Source organism: Macrobrachium nipponense, chromosome 12 (genome assembly GCF_015104395.2).
Source record: "Macrobrachium nipponense isolate FS-2020 chromosome 12, ASM1510439v2, whole genome shotgun sequence".
Classification (NCBI taxonomy): domain Eukaryota; kingdom Metazoa; phylum Arthropoda; class Malacostraca; order Decapoda; family Palaemonidae; genus Macrobrachium; species Macrobrachium nipponense.
In genome coordinates, this window is record NC_087205.1 from 83,490,548 (window position 1) to 83,512,739 (window position 22,192).

At 37.2% G+C, this 22,192-nt stretch overlaps 1 protein-coding gene across 1 annotated transcript in view; it reads right to left on the reverse strand.

The window, feature by feature from the left end:
• Positions 1-22,192, reverse strand: part of LOC135224862 (metabotropic glycine receptor-like) — a gene marked incomplete at its 5' end in the record, with an annotated part of 348,032 nt that overhangs the window by 8,199 nt on the left and 317,641 nt on the right. Inside the window, 9 exons of the mRNA XM_064264187.1 lie at positions 2,850-2,873; positions 3,672-3,797; positions 12,349-12,507; positions 12,714-12,976; positions 14,015-14,250; positions 14,466-14,575; positions 14,752-14,820; positions 18,434-18,596; positions 20,191-20,342. Of these exons, the coding sequence (XP_064120257.1) occupies positions 2,850-2,873; positions 3,672-3,797; positions 12,349-12,507; positions 12,714-12,976; positions 14,015-14,250; positions 14,466-14,575; positions 14,752-14,820; positions 18,434-18,596; positions 20,191-20,342 (1,302 nt within the window). The remainder of the gene's footprint in view (positions 1-2,849; positions 2,874-3,671; positions 3,798-12,348; positions 12,508-12,713; positions 12,977-14,014; positions 14,251-14,465; positions 14,576-14,751; positions 14,821-18,433; positions 18,597-20,190; positions 20,343-22,192) is intronic.

Consider the following 22,192-nt stretch of genomic DNA (forward strand, 5'->3'; position numbering starts at 1 on the left):
AGTCAGCCTTTCATATACCATTAGGTTCTAGTATGGTAATGGTTTTTTTCTTTACAAAAACCACTCTATTATCATCTAGAATATGTTTACTGAACCGACTGGCTTCAAACTCTACAAATGTGCATAATCTTTACAGAACAAAAATTACATTATAATTAAAAATTTACTTTGTGTTAACTGTAAGGGAAACATTGGTCATAACATGTCTAAATTCAATAACTATTTTACGGCATAAAACATTTTGTCTTCTGGGAATATCTGATAGGACTAATAGGAGTTGTAAGTTAACAAAGAAGTCATCAGTAAAGACAATACAATCATTCTGCTTTTACTGTTGGGTACTTACCATTCAACCTGTGCTGTCAAAATGTTTTATTATACATTGCAGATAGTAGTTACACATCCAGTAGCACTATAACTGAGTAAATGACATCTGTCCAATTACCATAACCATTTATTTTATTAACTATAGAAAAATTTTTAATTAAAACTTGAATTTAAAATTTTGAGTTTTTAAATGAATAAAATATGAAGATAACATGTTAGTATGAATACAAAAAATATAATTTAAAGAAATGCTATATAAAGGGAGGGAACACATATCAGGCAAAGAACATTTAAGTAATTTTCTACTTACAATATGATATTTGTAGATAATTTTTTTTTGTCATGATGGTACAAATAACTGATATTGATGATGAGTGATGGGACATTTGCTCAGGAATTACCCATTGCCATGTGATAACTGCCTCTATTAATTCCATAACTTGTGTCTGCCCCTGTGCTTAATCTTCTACAAATCTCCAGCCTCCTTTCTCATAGTTCTTCCAAGGTAATTTTAGAATGACATATCCAAGCCCCTTCCATCTCTTTTTCCTCATTATCTCAATTACAAATGGAACTTCCATAACTCCTTTGCAGAGTCATTTCAAACTATCCTGCCATCTGACTCATAATATCCTTCTGAAAACTTTATTCTCCAATTGAAAAATATCTTTTAGATATACACTATACTGTAGTTTCATTGTCATACCAAGATTCAAGTCGATATAAAATTGCAGATATTTTGTATATAATCTTACTTTTTAATGCAATTTCCATCTTATTTGATTTCCAAGACTTAATCAGTCCCACAAGTTTAATTTGCCTATTATATTAAAGCAAACATTGTAATTTTGTAGTGTTTTGCTGATTAACAGAGCATCATCTGCATATTCAAAGTCTGTCTTTTTGCTGATTAACAGAGCATCATCTGCATATTCTAAGTCTGTCTATCATTATTCCATCTCAGACCACTTTTTAAAAATAAATTTTATAAGGGCAAACAGCAAAGGTGAAATAACAATCCTTTGTAGCACCCCACTAATTACAGGAACCCATCAACATTAACTTTGCATATACTTCATTAATGTATAATTTCAATTAGCTCTAGTAGATATTTAGAATTTCAATTAGCTCTAGTACATATTTAAAGGGAATGTCAAAATGAAAGACCTTCCATATTATTAGTCTGTAGACACTGTCTACAAAAGCCATCATAAGCTGGATTTTTAAAAAATTTCATACATTGCTGCACAATATACTTTAACACACATATTTCATCTGTGCAACTCCCACATTTCTGAAAACCAGCTTGTTCATCTCTAAGCATTTTATCAGTTTTTCTCAGCCTATTGAGAATAAGCTCTCAATATATTTCACTACAAAAAACAAAGTGCTTAGTCTGCATAATATTCTTTAGTTCAACTAGGCGCATTATTGAGGAAAAGTTAGTCCCAAAATTCTACTTTGATCACAATCATATTTCTTCATTTCTGGAATTTAATATTTATAGTATAGTATAACTAATTTATGACCTAAGCCAAAGTTATAGATAGCTTTTTATTATAAGGCACAAAGCTTGATAGCTACTGAGAATGGTAAAAAATATTCAAGCAAAGGCAATCTTTTAAGGGATGTATGACTTTGAATTTGGCATTCAAGTTGCGAAATGCAAGGCTTGTAAAATTTCTCATTCAAGATGTCTCACCCCTTTACATAATTGCTTTTTCATATCTAATAAAAAAAATTCCATTCTACTATTCTCTTGATTTTTTTTTTTCAATTTGTATAAATGCAGATTCTGTAGACTTGAGAACTTTTCTTCTATGTATAGCCATCATAAAAGATTAATTTTTAGTTCATGTCCAGTATTTGTAGTTTGTCCATTCTTTTTACACTATCAGTATATTTAATTGGTAACGAACTTGTCTGTAACTTTAACAGAAACAGTACCATTCTTACTTTTCAGTTTGGAGTCATGTGTTTAATTTTAGTGATATGAAATTCATTTGTTAATGGTAGGTGGCATCCCTGGAGAGGTTAAAGTAACCAACAAACATCTTTAATTCTAGATAACACAAGAGAATTCCTCTTGCTTTCTAGTCATGTTGACTAGCATTCCAATTAAAAAAAATGTCTAAAAAACTATTTACATCAACAGTACTGCCAAACAACAGCATTCATGTAAAAACAAGGTTGTTAGCGTATTCTGGCTTTTGATGTAGCTCCAATAAACTCCACTGCAGTGTTCTAATTGAATCATGCTTCAAGTGCTGATTATGAAAATAAAAGCAATTGACATGAAAATGGATTCTAAGCAAGCTTGGCATGTGACAAAAACTGGTATTTTGTAATCTTAGCTTTGACGAAAAGATCACACGTATTGTGTTTCAAAATTGTGAAAATTCCATAATTTAAAAAAATATTTCTCCTGTTTAAACAATAAAAATGCAGGCTAATAACACAACTGCAAATTGTGGGCATGCACTGAAACCGTAAATACAATAATATGCACAATTCTAAAATACCTTCTCTCGACTTCCTTTGCGGCTCTGTAAAACAAACTGCTTGTTAGTCTTAATAAATGATGGATGGCCAATATATATTTTTAAAGCTGATACTTTTAAAGCTTTCCATAATTAAAAATACAAAAGTAATTGGCATCTTTTGGAAAGGATGTTTTTTGAGTCACTTATAATGAAAAATTCTAAATTATACAGTAATGTTTCTATGTACAAAATGCAATTTTTAATAACTAAATTTAAGATAATAAATAGGAATAAAACTATGCTATTCACTATTACAAGTACTTTTCATTAATGCTTGGTACAAAAAAATCCAGTTTACAATTAAAAATATTGTATATGCATGTGTAATTGACTGGCATTGCTTATATATAGTAGTAGAATCTTCAAAAATGGAATGTCACTTGTACATACACTGCTTTAAGAGAAAGGTTGCAGACAGATGAGTGTTAAATATAAAAATAAACATACTCAAGTAGTTTTATTCTGAATACATGCAAAGTAAGTACAAGTTAGTAAATACAGGTAGTCTGTTTACTAACAGTCACTGGAAGTAATAACAATCACCATATAGTACTGCAAAACACAAAATAACCAAATAAATGCACATGTCCTATCCTATAAAAAATTTAAAATAATTTCTGCTATGACATGAAATTTTATTTAGCCTGTTTTTTGAGGACTAAAACTAACAACTTGCACCTAAAATGAGTGAATATGAACTTTTGCTTGAAATTATTTTTTTATTATTCAAGTTGTCATTCCTAAACATTATAATTTACAATGAAAAATTAAATAATAAAAAGGCAGTTTTATAAGACTTACTTGTAATGAAAATCGCCTATGGGTGACTTTGCGCCCTCCTCTCCTTTTTGAAATATGTGGGTTGTCTTTACGCATGGTTTTAGTGCGTAGGATTTCCAGCTGAGTATAAACCCTCTTTAGTTCAGCCTAAAACAAATAGACAAGGTTAATATTTGAAATTAATATTTTAGAAATATTACCTGTACCTATAAATGTACTGAAGCCATCAATCAACTTAAGGGGGCCGGCCAGAACCCTTATATATGGGGGTATAGGGCGAAAAATGCAAAGTCATGAAAAAATTCATGGAGCTTCGTCTGGCAATGGAGAATACGTATATGAAATATTTCGTCAAAATTCCTTTTACTTTCGTAGTTACAGGGTAATTAGTAAACGTAACTCAATAAGCCAAAAACATTGATCTGTACAAGAAAATGCAATATTTCTTCTGTTTTCGTAATTTTCATAATTGTCAAAAATATTGTGAGCAATGGCATCTGTAGAGATTCCATTAGGCGGCAGGAGGGAACTTGTTCAGTTTACGGCTTCCAGTGCGAGGAGAAACCTCTTGTAGTGTATACATCAGTTTCACCTCCGACATTCGCTTGCTTTTACGTATGTTTATCTTTGTTTCAGCAAGAATTTCATCATGCCTATGAGGAAACGACTAACAAAACATCTCGCTAACATACAGATGAAGAAAATTAGCTCCAATATGATTATAGAATATCATAATATACGTGATATTGCGTAGTTAGTGAAGAGAGAGAGAGGGAGGGATTCGTAGTTAAGAACGCCCCCTCTTGCCTGACGCACACGTCGTGCAGTACCCCAGGCTACGGTCGTTAAGTAAAGAGACCTTTATTTATGATAAATAACATATTTTTGGATTATTAATACCCAAAAAGGAATATGAAATTCATAATAATCATGATTTATTAACATTGTCTTTGAAAAAAAAAGAGTACACGTTCGAGTTTCACCTCTGACATTCTCTTGCTTTTACGTTTGTTTATCTTTGTTTTGGCAAGAATTTCATCATGCCAAAGAGGAAAATACAAGGAAAATATCTCGCTAACATACAGAAGAAGAAAATTGCTGTAATAAGCCAAGTTAGTGAAAGAGAGAGAGAGAGTGAGTTGCATCGGAAGGAGTGCCCCATCTTGCCTGACGCAGTGCCCCAGGCTATGATATATGAGCAAAGGGATCATCATTTATGATTAAATTATGAGAAATAACATAGTTTTGGTTTATTAATACCCAAAACAGAAATATACATTCAAAATAATCATTATTTATTAACATTGCCTTTCTAAAAATAAAAAGGAAAACTGAATGCCTGTATCTCAAAACTATACTTATTGACTTCAAAATCTATCTTCTCACTTAGTTTTAAAGCTATAGCACTGGAATTCAGTATATAACTCAGAAAGACATTATAGAACAATCAAATCAAGCCCTTTTTTCCAATTTTTGTTTCGTCTTTTTACAAAAAAAAACTTTTTTTTTTTCCTGATTTATAGGGTTTATTTTTTTACCATAATAAAAAATTCATATCTAGCAAAAAAAATTACTTTTAGAAAAAAAACTCCTCATTCAATTGGAGGTCTACATCAGGTCTATATATGTTAGTAATCCCAGGTCTTAATGTCAAATATCAAGGGAGGAGATAGAATTTGAAAAAATGATATTGTTATTATACAATAAAGTTTCATACATACTTACCTGGCAGATATATACATAGCTAAGACTCCGTCGTCCCCGACAGAAATTCAAATTTCGCGCCACTCGCTACAGGTAGGTCAGGTGATCTACCTGCCTGCCCTGGGCGGCAGGACTAGGAACCATCCCCGTTTTCTATCATATTTTCTCTTCGCACCTGTCTCCTGCGGGGAGGCTGGGTGGGCCTTTAATTGTATATATCTGCCAGGTAAGTATGTATGAAACTTTATTGTATAATAACAATATCATTTTCATACAATCCTCTTACCTGTCAGATATATACATAGCTGATTGGCACCCTTCGGTGGAGGGTAAGAGACAGCTACTATATGGAATAGACAGGTAAACAACATATGTTGTAGGTATAAATAAAACCTTGGTTCCTACCTGATAGGTGGTAGACTTCGTGGGTGTTTGCCCAGTAGTCTGCATCACCTCAAGAAACTTTAGCGAGATATATGATCTATGGCCAAGAGTTCTTGTGGGTCTGCCGAGGTGGTCTTATCCGCTTACTCGGCAGAGCCTAAAAGGACTTTGTCAATGGGTGCTGATCCACTTATATGACAATACACCTTATGAAGGAGCACACAACCAATCCCGACCACCTGAGCCTAACCATATGTTAGAACTAAGGATTGTTCCGAGTTATCCCCGAACTCGTCACAACAACCGTAACTCAAAACCACTACGCACACATACATAATTTTCCAAAAAAATTTTTTTATACTCATCTAATTGGATATGACAAGATTCTCTTACTGAACAACATAGACGGCCGCCCGTGCTAAACCAAGTCCTCCATTGTTCGAAGAGGACTCCAGACCATATCCAAAAAGAAGAAAAAGTATATACATTTAAGGATTGGTGTCGGCTCCCGTACCCCAGAATCGTATCCGCCGATACGAAAGGACCTAGAGAAAAACACTTCTCATATGTCACACGAACGTCTTTTCAAGTAATGAGATGCAAAATACTGAGTTGCATCTCCAAATGTCGTATCTATGATGTTTTTTAAGCGACATATTCTTATGAAACGAGAGAGACGTCGCTACAGCTCTCACTTCATGAGCTTTAACTCTCAACAGTTGTAACTGTTCGTCAGGACAGACTTATGAGCGTCTGTAATGACGTTTCTCACAAAGAATGCCAGCGCATTCTTGGACATCAGTCTTGTGGGGTCTTTTACCGCGCACCAAAGACCTTGTCTAGAGCCTCCCATCTGATGCTTTCTCTGAAGGTAGAACTTCAGAGCTCTAACAGGGCATAGAGACCTCTCTGCTTCTCTGCCTACGAGACTGGACATGCCTTTGACTTCGAATGACTTAGGCCAGGGATTCGTGGGGAATTCTCGTTTTTAGCTAAAAAACAAGGGTCTTAAACGAGCAAATAGCTGAGTCTCCCTTGAATCCGACTTTATCCTGCAGAGCATGTAATTCACTAATTCTCTTTGCCGTAGCTAAAGATAATAGGAATAGGCATTTTCTGGTGATGTCTCTAAACGATGCCAGATGAGGAGGTTCGAATCTTTCCGATGACAGAAACTTGAGGACTACGTCTAGGTTCCAGTTCGGAGGTACTGGTTCCTTCGACTTTGAAGTCTCAAAAGACCTTATGAGATCGTGGAGATCTTTATTATCTGCCAGATCCAATCCTCTATTCCTGAATACAGCCGAGAGCATACTTCTGTATCCTTTTATTGTGGATACGGCTAGATGAGATTTTTCTCTCAGGAATAGCAGGAAGTCAGCAATTTCCGCTATAGAGGTAGTGGAGGAGGACAACTTCTTGGATCTACACCACCTTCTAAACACCTCCCACTTCGATTGGTATACTTTCGTAGTGGAGGTTCTGCGTGCTCTCGCGATCGCGCTTGCCACTTCGCGAGAAAAGCCTCTCGCTCTGACAAGTCTTTCGATAGTCGAAAGGCAGTCAGAGCGAGAGCGGGGAGGTTTTTGATGGTACCTCTTGAAGTGTGGTTGTCTGAGAAGATCTGTCCTTCTTGGTAGGGATCTTGGAAAGTCTACGATCCACTCTACCACCTCCGTGAACCAATCCTGGGCCGGCCAAAAGGGGGCTATTAAACGTCATCCTCGTCTCCTTTGACGCCACAAACTTTTTCATTACTAATCCCAGGATTTTGAATGGGGGAAAAGCATATACGTCTACTCGAGACCAATTTAGCAGGAAGGCGTCTACCATAAGTGCTCTTGGATCTTCCACGACCGAGCAAAAGACTGGCAGCCTTTTGGAAATGAATGTTGCGAAGAGATCCACATGAGGAGTCTCCCACAGAGACCAGAGATCGAGACACACTTCCTCGTGTAGGGTCCACTCTGTATGAAGGACCTGGTTCCTCCTGCTGAGCCTGTCCGCCCTCACATTCTTTACTCTCCCGTACGAACCTTGTCAGCAGGGAGATGTTCCTGTGGGACGTCCAAAGCAATAGGTCTCTCGTCAGTTCGTAAAGGAACGAGGAGTGAGTCCCCCCCCCCCCCCTGTTTCCGAATGTAGGCAAGTGCGGTGGTGTTGTCCACGTTTACTTGCACTACTTTGTTCGACACCAGAGGTTCTAGACTCTTCAAAGCCAGATGCACGGCGAAGAGCTCTTTGCAGTTTATGTGCCAAGTCACCTGTGCTGGTTCCCAGGTGCCTGACACCTCTTCTGAGCCTAATGTCGCTCCCCAACCTTTCTCCGATGCGTCGGAGTACAAACACTAGGTCTGGGTTCTGTGTTTTTAGAGAGATCCCTTTGTTCTCTTGCAGAGGGGGCAACCACCACTCCAGGTGCGATTTTATCTCCACTGGAATGGGAAAAACGTCCGAAAGCTGTCCGGTTTTCCAGCTCCAAGACTTCTTGAGGAAGAATTGAAGCGGACGTAAATGCAGTCTTCCTAGTGGGAAGAACTGTTCTAGCGAGCGGAAAGGGTCCCTAGAAGGCTCAACCATTCCCTCGCCGACGTATGTTCCTTCCCTAAGAAGAGAGAGACTATCCGCAAACCTTTTGCGATTCTCTCTTGCGAAGGAAATACTCGAAAACCCCGAGAATCCATCCGAATCCCCAGATAGACTAGGTCCTGTCTGGGGATCAGCTGAGACTTCTCGAGGTTCACGAGCAATCCCAACGCTTTGATCAAATCTAGCGTTAACTTTAGGTCCTCCAAGCACTGTCTCTCTGATCTGGCCCTGATGAGGCCAGTCGTCCAGATACAGAGAGATATTTACTCCTTTGAGGTGAAGAAACCTCGCCACATTCTTCATCAGGCTTGTGAAGACCTGAGGAGCTGTGGACAGGCCGAAACACAAGGCTCTGAACTGAAAGATCCTTCCCCCCGTCATGAAACGGAGGTACTTCTTCGATGAAGGGTGGATCGGGACGTGAAAGTAGGCGTCCTGGAGATCTAGAGACACCATCCAATCTCCTTGTCGTAATGACGCTAGGACTGAAGCAGAAGTCTCCATGGAGAACTTCTCCTTCTGAACAAATTTGTTCAGAGAGCTGACGTCCAGTACTGGTCTCCAGCCTCCCGAGGCTTTCGCAACCAGAAAAAGGCGATTGTAAAACCCCAGGGGTGGAGTTTTGATCCAGTACTAGTTCTATCGCTCTCTTGTCCCACATTTGTTCCACCATCGATCGAAGAGTATCCCTCAGCACAGGATCCTTGTACTTGGCTGAAAGTTCCCTTGGTATTGACGTTAGGGGAGGAGTGTTCAGGAAAGGGATACGATATCCCTTCCTTATGATAGCCAAAGAAGACGCGTCTGCGTTTATCAGTGTCCAGGCTTCTACAAATCCCAGGAGCCTGGCACCTACTGGTGCTTGGAGGAGAGAATCTTCATTTTCCCTTTTTAAAGGGACGAAAGGCAGACCTACCTCTCTTCTCCGGAGCCTTCCTTCTTGCGGGAGGTCTGGAGGTCGGACCACCTCGAAAGGGCTGAACAGATGTACTAGGTCCTTTCTTGTCCGATGCAGAAACAGGTTTCTTCTTTCTTGCTGACTGCGTCAGAAGATCCTGAGTCGCCTTCTCAGTTAAAGAATGCGCAATGTCCTTCACTAACTGAGAAGGGAACAAAAAGTCAGATAGAGGCGAATACAGTAGAGCTGCCCTCTGAGCGTGTGAGACTGCCTTGGTTAAGAAGGCCCCATATACAGTCCTCTCTTAGAAGACCTGCTCCAAATAATGATGAGATTTCAAAAGAGCCATCCTGTACCGCTTTGTCAATACAAGACAATATGCATAACAGGGCTTCAGGTTCGATTTCCTTCCGAATCATGGGCTTTCTTGGACATCACCCCAAGGGACCAATCTAAGAAGTTGAAGACTTCCAATACATGAAAGAGTCCCTTGAGGAGATGGTCCAGTTCAGAAATTCCCCACGTAATTCGTGCCGAATTGAGACCTTGTCGACGTGAAGCGTCAACTAAGGTCGAAAAATCTGCTTCCGATGTAGAAGGAGGGAGAGCAATACCCATATTCTCTCCCGTCTGATACCAAATGCCTCTTTTCCCAGCTAATCTTGCTGGAGGCATGCAGAAGACTGTTCTCACTAAGTCTTTCTTAGACTTCATCCATGAGTCTAAGGATGTAAGGCCCTCTTCATCGAAATGGTGGGCTTCATTTGAGAAAAGACGAAGGCTTCTTCGTCTTAGCACTTGAAAAGAGAGAGCGCGGAGAAGGAGGAGCGGCAGGAGTCAACTCGTCTCCATACTCCTCAAGAAGCAAGGTAGTCAAAACCTTATAGTTAGACAGTCCTTCTCTTCCCTGATTCATCATCCGAGTTTTATTCCAAACTCTGGGATCTAACATGAGTCTCCGCTCTCCTTTCCGTACGTTCCTCTTCTGGAGGAGACAAACTCCTAATAGGAGAGGGGCTAAGGGAATGATAATCTTTCCTCTTTCCCGCTTTAATAGTCTTGGAAGGCGCCACAAGCTCAGGCTTCTCTTGAAAATTAGAAGACGCTTCCCGCTTGTATGACGCTTCCCGTTCGACAAGCGTCCTGGCTGACGTCTCTCGCTTACTTGTCTGCTGACGTCTTGATGACGCTTCGCGCCTGGAAGACGCTCCGCTCTCCAAAGGCGTCCTACTTGGCGTCACAATATTGGTCGGAGCGTCACGTCTATGATCCGATATCAATGACGCTTCACGTCTAAAAGACGTCTTACGTCTCTCTGGCGTTACGAAACAAAACTTTCGTAAGCCACCGTTCTCGTTCTCGAACTCGAAGCTTCTGTAAGACGTTTAGCAGCTTCACGTCTACATGACGCTTCTCGTTGAGCAGGTGAGAGAGGGCGAGACTTCTTAATTGGAAGCATCACGTCCTTCCGACGAGGCGCTAAAACTCCCACTAGAGAGGACAGTTGCTCTTGAACTGCCATAATTATCCTCCTTGACCGGCTTCTCCCACGTCCCTGCAAATGACGCCCTTTCGTCATCACTCGGGGGAGAAGAAGGAAAGGGTACTTCTGCGTACTCGTCAGGTGACGCTGACGCCACCTTCGCTTTCTTAATAGAAGAAGGAGCGTCATCTGAGAAGCGCTCTGGGCTAGAATCTATTTCAGGTTCTTTCATATGACGCTTCAGCGGTCTCGACAAGTTCGACTCCTTCCACCCTCGTTTAGGTGAGGGAGAGGGAGAGGACGAGAAACACTCACGAAGGACGCTTTTTCTATAGCGCCCTTGAGCCGCCTGCCACGAAGCAGAGCTAGCTGAAGGGACGTCTGACCGTTGGGGATTCCCCACGACCTCCTTAAGGCTTTCGACTTCCTTCTCCTCTTGGGCATGGGAGCTTGGAAGAGGTCTAGGCCTGGGAGCGTCGCAGGGACGATCAAACGCCCCCTCCACAACACTGGGAGAACTCACTTCACTGTAATGCTCACTTTCACTAGCCTTACCTTGGAAGTCAGCCATCTTGGACTTCATGTCTCTAATTGTAGCTTTCAGATTGGCGATTTCCGAGGCCGAATCCGAAAGAGCACTCTGAGAATGAGATACATAGGGAGAATCTACATCAGTAGGATTAGAATTATCCGTGAAAGGCTCAATAGGCCTTGAACTCACACCTTTCAGACGTCTAACCCTATCCCTCTCTAACTTCTTCAAATAAGAAGTCAAAGTCTTCCACTCTTCTGCATTTAATCCCTCGCATTCCTTACAAGTATTATTAGCAGAACACTGAAACCCCCTACATTTACGGCATACAGTGTGAGGATCAACCGAAGCTTTCGGTATCCTCACCCTGCAGCCTACATTCACACACATTCTCACACTCACATTTGAATCAGACATACTGAGAAAAATCCAAAAGAGTTATTCCAAAAACAGTCCACAGTAGCGAATGCCAAAACACGATCCAGATACGTCACCAAAAAGCCGAGAAACGATGATCAAAGGATGAAATATGAATCTAAGTCAGGAGGTAATAGCAACAATGTTGATACCACCGGCGACAGAGAAAATATGATAGAAAACGGGGATGGTTCCTAGTCCTGCCGCCCAGGGCAGGCAGGTAGATCACCTGACCTACCTGTAGCGAGTGGCGCGAAATTTGAATTTCTGTCGGGGACGACGGAGTCTTAGCTATGTATATATCTGACAGGTAAGTGGATTGTATGAAATGGTTATTTTTGGGATAAATCGCCCTGGCGTCACAAAACCGAAGGTCAGAGGCGAAAATCATATGCAGTTAGATGTCCCAAGTCACCTTATCAAGTGGTATGAATATCAAAGTCCTTTCCTTAAAAAATGGCTCTAGCTGGCTGGCCCCCTTAACAAAAAGCACTGCATTAACATGTACAGTACAATACTGTATTCCTGACAAGACCTTACACCAGCAACTACATGTACTACAGTCTTTCATATAACAAATGGAAATTTTGAAAACTCAAGATTATAAAGTCATTGAACTTTTATTTATTACTAACATTTTACAAAATTATCAGTAAATGCAGGTTAAAAGACAACACTTCTCCATACTCACTCTTATTTCCTCTGGATCCATTTGACTTAGATTAATATCAGAAGCTTCAAGATCTCCGTTGGTGAGGGCATCACACAAACGAGGTTCTTGGCAGCCCTCTGTAGTAGAGTATGTCCTCCTAGGTGGATCTCTTCCAGCACTACCACCAGCACACCACAACTTGGAATCCAAGGAATATTTTTTTTTTTATATCTTGTAAAATGCTTGGACTATATATTTGAATATTTTGTGTAATTCAACAGTAATCATAAGTAACAAAAGTATATCAGGTAAAAATTTTGGTATTAATTTAAGGTAACCAATTACACTGCTACATAAAATACTTTTTTGGAAAGTCATCTTGCTTGGATAGTATATAAATATACCTTTGGAATAAATATGAGAAACAATGAGATGGTGACAGTTAGATGCATTCTTGTGAAATAAGCAAGGAAGACGTGATCTGGATGGGCATGTAACCACACTAAATGACGTCCTGTATATAAGATTGCAGAAGTAAGCAGTTCTAGAATTAGAGCAGTTGATAATGCTCGCCGTTCAGACAATTCACTTGGTTCACCGGAGCTTCCAGCTGCTTTATTCAGATGCCATGACAGGTAGAGTCCAAACATGATGAAAATCAGCTCCCCTGAAAAGTATTCAGCATAATTAAATTTAATTTAGACAGGAATCTCCTACATTAGATCTCAGAATAATTTGTAATGAATGACTTAGAGTAATTTTCCAAGCAATTATTCCTCAAAGTACTGTCATAATTTTTGCTGCGCTAACCTCTGTGCTAATATTTTCAAAAAAACATTTCTCAAGGTGCATTTATTACTCTTCATAAAACATTACTCCAGAGCTGTATTTCTCTTATAATTTTGGTAACTGAGATATGAACAAATACTTTTGGTAATAAGTAAAACTAAACATTTTTATCCTAAATAAGGCATTATGCTTAATATATCTTGAGAAAAACATAAGTAATATGAGTAGAAACAAACTTGCCTAGAGTATGAGTTTTTATCAAGAACATTGTGTTCCTTCTGATTTACTATCACCAAATCATTTCAATACAGAATTTCAAGCTTAAAATAAGGGTGAAAGAAACAATAGTAAATTTACAAAATACGTACACATTTCATTTACGTTAAAAGCAATGTTTCTTAAAAACATATAAATTTATATGAATGTTGCACACTAATTCCAGGTAACTATAATTCAAGACTTATTACAATCTCCTTGAAAGATCTCAATCAAAACGTAACAAAGAGCACCTAAGAAATCAATAACACTGAATACTCGTGACTTCTATAGTGGCTCTCCATAGGAAATGGTAACCAACTACACGTAATTCTAAAAATTAAAATTAACCCTTGTTATTATATGGTATATAACTGGACCCAATTCTCTTTGAACTAAGATTTAGAACACACTATTTTCCTTTTGTGTGTGTGTGTCTTGGGGGATTTTCTTTTTCTACTTCTGGGAAATCTTCTGTGGGAATTAAGTTCATGGTGGTTTGTTACATAAAAATAACTGTACTATAGCTAGTCAGGTAAGTGTCCTTTTGATTTTTTTCATAAAATGAGTGGTCTTTGATGTTGTCCTAAACACATTCCAATCACTAGTACTCTTCTGGTAAAAGCAGTCTAATTAAAATCAAAGCATTAAATAAACATACCTGCCTCTGTGACGTATTCCCACCAAACACTTTTACAAACACTGAAGGCTAACCCCTCTTTAGTTCTTCCTTGCACTAAGTGGGAGTGACCTTCTGTAGCAAGATGAGCAGTCAGAGCAGACCAGGCAGCCATGTAGCCCATAATGAAAATAACAAGTCCAGCCAAGTACTTGAGCAAATCACGGTCACGGATGACATATCTATGGGCCTTCCTGGTACGGTAATCTACAAGACTCCTAGAATAACAAATACAATGTGCTGGTATCAAGTACGTAAACCAGTTGCTTCTTAGTAAAAATACAGATTCAAAGGTTTCTTTAAAAATGACAGCTATTTTAAAAATTGCCTTTTGATTTTGATGATTGATCAACATTATAACATTGTACAGTGTTACATTTATTACTCAATTATCATAAGAGTACTTTAGTAATGTAAAATATGAGCCCCTCACCTGTATAATTTCAGCACGATTGCACCATAAAACAGAGCAAAACCCATTTCTCTGAACCAAGGTTCTATCATACAAAGAATCACAGTGGGCTCCACATACCGCAAGAAAACCTATAAAAATGTAAAATATTTATTAAAAACCAATATGATATCATTCACCAAATTGTTTAATTACTAAACTTTTTTTACACGGTAAAGGTTACTCAAATGACATTTTACAACAATAGTAAGTATTAACATTAGGGCAATCAAGCTGATGTAAAGCTTGCCAAAAGAAAAGTACTTACAGTTGAGTATATGACAATTGCTCCCAGGAGTACCATTTCCAACATTGTCCACAATGAAGCAGCAATCACCTAAAATGAAATGCAAAATATGAGACTTTGAAAAGTGAAGGGATGCTGACATTTACAACACTGGAGTTTGCCGCTGGTTGTTGAAGAGTATATTATAATATATACAGTGGTGTTAATTATTTATAATAATATATGTATGGTCTAATTAAATATGGTTAAGAATTTTCACCTACTTATATAAAAACAAGTTTCCCACATGCTCATGTATCTAAACACAGGGAAGGTTTTTCAATGCAATTAACATAAAATGTCAAAAAAATCCTCTCAATACAGCATTACGTTATAAACATTAGAGATTCTTTATATAGTAGTCTCTTTACCAAGTTGCCATACTGTATACGTACTGTGGTATTTTTAACTAATTATGGTACAACACCCACAAAAATACTGTGGTCTTATTATGTGAAGCACAGTAAAAATATTAATAAGAAAACATGGTAGTGACAAGAATTGACACTACATACTAATTTCTAATACCAATTCTTTAGAAATAATACCCAAGAGCTCTAAATGCTAATCACATACTTTGTGGGCATAATAAAGGCAATTGCATTTACTGTAATAAAATTCAAGTATCGATGGACTTTTAATTTAGATGTTTATATCTTTCTGTAATAAAATGTTACATATGTTCATTAAATTGAAGTATACTGTATTAAGCATTCATTAAAAAAAATTAAAGCTTTTATAAGTATAAATATATTATTTACTAGAAACCAGTTGCAAAGATACCACATTCAAGGTACATAAGTATGGGTACAATCCCAGTAACTCTTGGGTGACAAGTACAGTAGTACCTCGAGATACGAAAGGCTCAACTTACGAAAAATCCAAGTTACGAAAGCCAATATGAAAAATTTTACTGCTCTACATACGAAAAGTTTTCAAGATACGAAAGGTTGTTGCTGTAAAGTCCCGAGATTCGCCCGGACCACCGAGAACAATTTTAAAACTCCCGCACCGCCAACTGAGTAAACTCGCCACCATCCTCCCGCTCTCCCATTGGTTCCTGATGCTAGTCACCCCATAAGGTCCTGCTCTCCTATTGGTCAGCATCTACCCCTTGTGCTTTAAGTATTCTATTGGTAAAAGGTTGCTGTAAATTGAAAAACTTATTCATGCAATACATTTAATAAAAAAAACATTAGGTAAAGATAGAATAAAGAATAGAAATGAATGGTTAACATACTGTTTGGTAGTTTCAGTAGTTGAAGAGAGATAATGAAAATTTATGGCTTACTGTGTAAAAGTGATTGCTTGGCGATCGTTCGATACTAGTAAGTGCTGGATGTAAACGGACGTTTGGAAGCTTTTTTGTTTGTTTGTTTATTATAGTTAATGGTTACTTAATAATTATTTGAAATGAGTACATGCAATACATTTAATAAAAAAATTGTGAATTAGATATCAGAAAATATAAAATAAATCAGTCTGCCAACAAATAGGTATTTTTTAGAATTCTTCTTCTGTTTTATTATTACGTTACGTATTACGTATCTTTCATTACAGCTGTCAGTAACTCGGTATCTCCATTAGGTAAAGATAGAATAAAGAATAGATATGAATGGTTATTATACTGTTTGGTGGTTTCATTAGTTGAAGAGAGATATTAATGACAATTTATGGCTTACTGTGTACTAGGAAAAATGATTGCTTGGCGCTCGTTCGATACTCGTAAGAATGTAAACAATCGATTGGAAGGTTTGTTTTTTCTTTGTTTGTGTATTATAGTTAATGATTAATTAATAATTATTTGAAATGAGTACATACTGATTATTTATACATTTTATTGGCATATTATAAGCTTTTAGCTCTTAGGTTTAGATGTCAGAATCATAGACTAGGCTACAGTAGCAACGCTAACATAGGTTAGGCTTATTGCTAAGGGACATATGCTAAAGTCCTATATATGCAGTAAAAATGAGGTTGAACATTACATGCAGTTGAATATTACTCAAGTATGTACAGTATTTTGCCTTTTTGGAGACATATTTCTTCCGTCGTAACCCTAGAACATGTGTTTTAGGCCTGGAAATATAATTTACTGGGGTGTTTTTGGAGGGCTTGAAACGGATTAGCCATTTTACATGTAAAATGTGTTCCAAGATACGAAAAACTCATAATACGAAGGCCGTCTCGGAACGGATTAATTTCGTATCTCGAGGTACCACTGTATACTGAAACCTTAATATCATTGGTAGTGTATTTTCCTTCACTTTTGAAATGATTCTTACTTTAACAACAGTTGATGGTCGGTTATGGTCTACACAAAAATAGATTATTTGAAAGGATATTACTTTCGATGTCCGACCCTATTCATTTGAAGCAACTAGCTTCAATGTATAAATAAAGGCTTGCAACTGATGTTAAGTAAAAGGCAATCGTATTTGGCATAGTGAACTTCATTAACCTAGAACTAAATGACTTTCCTGAGATCATCATTTATGAGATTTTACTCTTTATGTCAAGGACAGCTGACCAAGTAAACATGACTGTTCCTAAAACAATAATTCATCCAATTTACTGTCTAGTAAGACAAAATATATAAAAAAGAAATGAGCAGGTGTCCTCTGTAATGCAGCCATGACCAACAAGCAATGCTACAGTTGGACTATTTCCTTCTCTTGTTAACTGCTACAAACACAAAATATTTAGGGTCCCTACAAACCATCAATACACATATTAGTAAGCAAAGGATTAAATGTACACACAGTAAAAAATGTCAAACAAACTACATAAATAAGAAAATATATGCAAAACTACTAAACTGACTTGCAAAAACAGATTCAATAACCTTTCCATTAAAATCATGAGGGAAGATTTTCCAGTGAAATAATGAAAAATGCTTGTATTCTTTTTCCACAAAATAGACCATATATAGAATCTTTGAAAAGGTACAACTTTAAAAACCTGTGGTCTTCATTTCGCTGATAAAAATGTGGTAAAAATTTTAAGATAGTTACTTAATTATCACCTTTGCATGAAAGATGATTGTTTTGTAAATCTGGAGTACTACTGTAATATCCTGTTTACCAAGCCCTTGCAAGAAAATGCAATATTAAATACTGGAACTTCTATTGAAAGGTAAAGAAAACTAAAATATTTTCACCCACAAAAACAATAAAATGTAGTAAATATGGAACAAAAAGTAAAGGTATGATTAAATACATAAAGTAACATTATTTCTGAGGGAACATGTTGACCATACATTCACTTACGCAGCAAGTATAAACATAAAACAATGTATTTTTATAAACTTTTTTTATGACTATCAAAGTACAACTTAAAATCTGGCTATCATTACTTTCTAAATTACGTACATTCTAAATTTTCTGTTGTCCTTAGCTTGATAAGGGCAGCTGACTACATACCCACTGAGTCAGTTTCCACATATAAAATATGTAAGCTAGAGTTTGAACTACAACTGTTATTCTGCTTTCAGTAAATTTGTAGCAAATTTTTCACCTCATACATCCAATACTCCAGGTAGTTTTACTTTGAACTTGAATAACAGCATTGAGACCCCATAAATATTTTATCCAAAAAATGTTGACATATCTTACAGTATGGTACTTACAGAGCACAGGCTCTTCAAAATCTATCAATAACTAACCTTGCATTTTCTTAACCTGAAGATGACAAGCGCCAACACGAGGCACATAAACACACATGCTGCCTCTACACAGACTGGTATCAGGCGCATCATAGCATCGTACTGAACGGAACAGGCGAGCAAAGTTGAACAATTCTGACAACCTTCTGGGCATGGTTGACACCTGAAAAAAAGCGTGCTAATTTTATTCTATTATATTTTAAGCATAATAAAGTCAAAGCCGTAAGGTATTTTTGTAAGAATGAACTGTACTTAAAAAGTACAATGGTCATAGAAAAAAATCTAAGTAGGCCAATACTGTGTAAATATGTAAAGAATGTAGTGAAGAAAACATATAAAAAATATATTTCTAACCGCCAACAGCACAACCCTATCAGTCAACAAAAAACGAATTTATGGCATAACAGCTGGATTTGTTGCCACAAAATGAAATTAGAATCTTCAACTTTCCTATCAACTTTTACTGCTTACTTTATCTCACACGGTTCTTACGTATACTGTATGCCCACCCCAAATTAGATTTCCTTCCAAAGAAAAATGCTATAAAGACTGTGATATAAGTCAGAATGAAATGAATGACTATCACAGAAGGCAAGATTTACACTATCAAAATTATAACGTCAGAAGCACTGCTTTATTCGTATTCATTAAATAAGTGAAATGGATTTTACTAAGGATAAGTACTTGGAAAACTTACTCCTACTTTCTTTAATATAGAACTTGTAAAAAAAAAATGGCTTTGATTGCGGAAAATTTAGGAACACAAATTTTATCATGAGAACAATTCTGCAAACTCAACCTAATAATGCAAGTTCATCGTAAATTTGCTTTATTTGTTTCTACTTGCGACTGCAAATTTGGTAAAAGCAAGAAAACAACTGTTTATAGGTAAAACTTGTCAATTATATTCACTCTAATATTAAGCGTCGAGTCAAGTGCAAAGATAAAGACCACGAGTCCTGCTGATTATTTCACTATCAAAAGTACATTGCATTTTCATGTGTCTAATATGAATCCGTTATTACTCGATTGTGAATTCTTTAATAATACTGGCAAAACTTTCTGAAAGAAAAGCAAAAATTTTTAATTTCATATCAACGTTTGAATTCTCTAACGCAAAATCGAGTTTTCTCCGAAAGTTTCATTTTTGATATTTCTTTTTTAGCAGCAGCTTTTGATGCAAGGTTCTACACAAGAATAAAATTATGACAAGTTTTGATGTTCCTCAGCACTGTAAATATACTAGTCGTTGATTAATTAAATTAATTCTCCAATAATGAGAGAGAGAGAGAGAGAGAGAGAGAGAGAGAGAGAGAGAGAGAGAGAGAGAGAGAGAGAGAGAGAGAGAGAGAGAGAGAGCATTTCACTATCAACACTGGAGCGTTATAGTTCTCATTAACTTACGTCATGTATAATTTCAATGTCATGCTATATACTTGATGAAGGAATGGGCGTGGCAAAATGTGAGATAATTATGGTGCCGGTTAGAGAGCCTGGGAGTTGTCTGCATGCAAAATGAATTCCAGGAAGGAAAAGTGTTTTAGAGGCTTTATGGAAAAGTAAAGAAATAGCATTTTCATATTTTGGCGTCACGATTTCATCATTCGCCAAACTTCAATGTAAAATGTACGAGTATTCACAGACAGCAAACCTCCGCCATGACTGAACAATGCCCTACAAAAGTTACATTCCTATCTCCCAAACTTCTTTAAGAATTCGTTGTCAGTAACCAAGTCTACCTTTGAAGACAAACTTACCTGAAGCTGTCTATCCTGCGTTTTTCCGAATAGGCCAATTCTACTTCGGACCCATTAAAGAACTGCTGGGTGGAATTTGCCAGGTAATGGGTGGGATGGCACTGACATCTGTAGCCACCTCGACGAAATCCTGTTCCTCTCACCGGCACACACTGTAACAGCAGAGCAAGGGAATAAATCAACGACAGATAAATAAAACAATTAGCTTTGCAGAGAGTTACTCGCTTGTGATAAAACATAGAGACGTTTTGCATATTAAATCTAGTCTGAAAGCCTGACATCCTTAATTAATTTCAAATTCAAGAGGCAAACGAGGGCACAAGCTTAGATGACTACATTGAATTAGAATATTATCTCTCTCTCTCTCTCTCTCTCTCTCTCTCTCTCTCGACGAGGAAAGCCTCATCCCACCGAGTGAAACCATCCATGTGGTATGCATGAGATTCTCTCTCTATCTTTGTAGGCGAGTGGGTGTTAACAAGGAGTCTGGATAAACCATGACGGTATCGATTACTGATCATTCATAGAAACGGATTCCATTTACAACAAATTAAGTTTCCATTTCTGACTGGATGGAAAGGCAGTAGCGACGGTTGGTTGTACGGTAGAAACAGTTTTCCAATAGTTTTTATTCTCTTGTAAGACAAATCCATTATTGGAATTTTTGGGTTGGAGCTGAGTAGATAAAGAGAACGTTCATCGTTGAAAACTTTTATCGTTTTCAGAGACAAAGAACAAACTTTTCTTTGTTTGATTATAAAGATTGTTCATAATATACACTCTTAATAATAAAAATACACAGTAAAATAATATTACAAATAAGACTCCCAGCACATATCGTAAACTATGGATAAAAAGAAATAAAGACTTCAGAGTGGATCCTAAAAACACCCGAGACCTTGTCTCAGAAACTGATAAAATTCTCTTCATTGCAGGAAAGTTCACTCATAGATTGTGAGCACGGCCTCATTTTCTGTCTTGCTTGTTATAAATATCACAATATGACCAATGTGGAAAAGTCTCTCAGCACATCTCTGATAAAGGTCGAGAAATAACTGGAAAAATAGGAGAGAGAAACTGCCATAATCATTATCAGTCTTGTGCTAAACAAAAAGAAACTTTAAATAACCACATGAAACCAACTAGGTACAACCTTCCATTTCTATAAACATATATGGGGAAAATCTAATGTCATTTCTGGGTCACTTAAATCCCTTCTGACCTCGTTTCACACGGTAACGATCTGGCGGAAATTGGGCGGGGTCATCGATATGACAGTGATTTGCAGTCATGGGTTCGAATCTTGGCCAGGCTTTGGGCAATGGTTCCGTCATTACTGCCAGTTATAGCTCCCACTGGAGCCCCGAGACGGTGGAAGGAGAGGATGTTAGGTTTAAACGAGCAACTGTATAACGGCTGTCTAGACTGTAGTAGCTACATAACCAAAATATTTCTGACTGTTCCAAGAACGAAAATACTTAGTAATCACCGAAGGCTCATATCTTGACAGGTTTTTAATAACATTAATAACTAGATTTCAATGGTATCTGTTCTGTCGAACTGAAACTAGTACCATCCGACATATACGATGCATAATATGACTGAATGTAATCGCTGCAGCATATGATTGGATGGAAGTTTTCTGGACTCGTAGACATAATAAACATTCTGCGTGTTGATTTTTTTTTTTTACAATAAAAGGTAATGGAGGATACTGTAAGAATAATACGGTTCTCTCTCTCTCTCTCTCTCTCTCTCTCTCTCTCTCTCTCTCTCTCTCTCTCTCACAAACATATTCATATATATTGGAGTACTCATCATCAACTCCTAAGGTATATATTTACCAAGCAAGTTTCATACAAATCAGAAAAAATGAAACACTGATCGTCGAACTGACCTTGAAAAATAGCTCAAAGTAGAAATATTTGGGAAAAGTATTAATAACATTGAAGGTATCTAGCAAAATTTTATAACAGTCAAATAAAAATAAACTAACTTATAA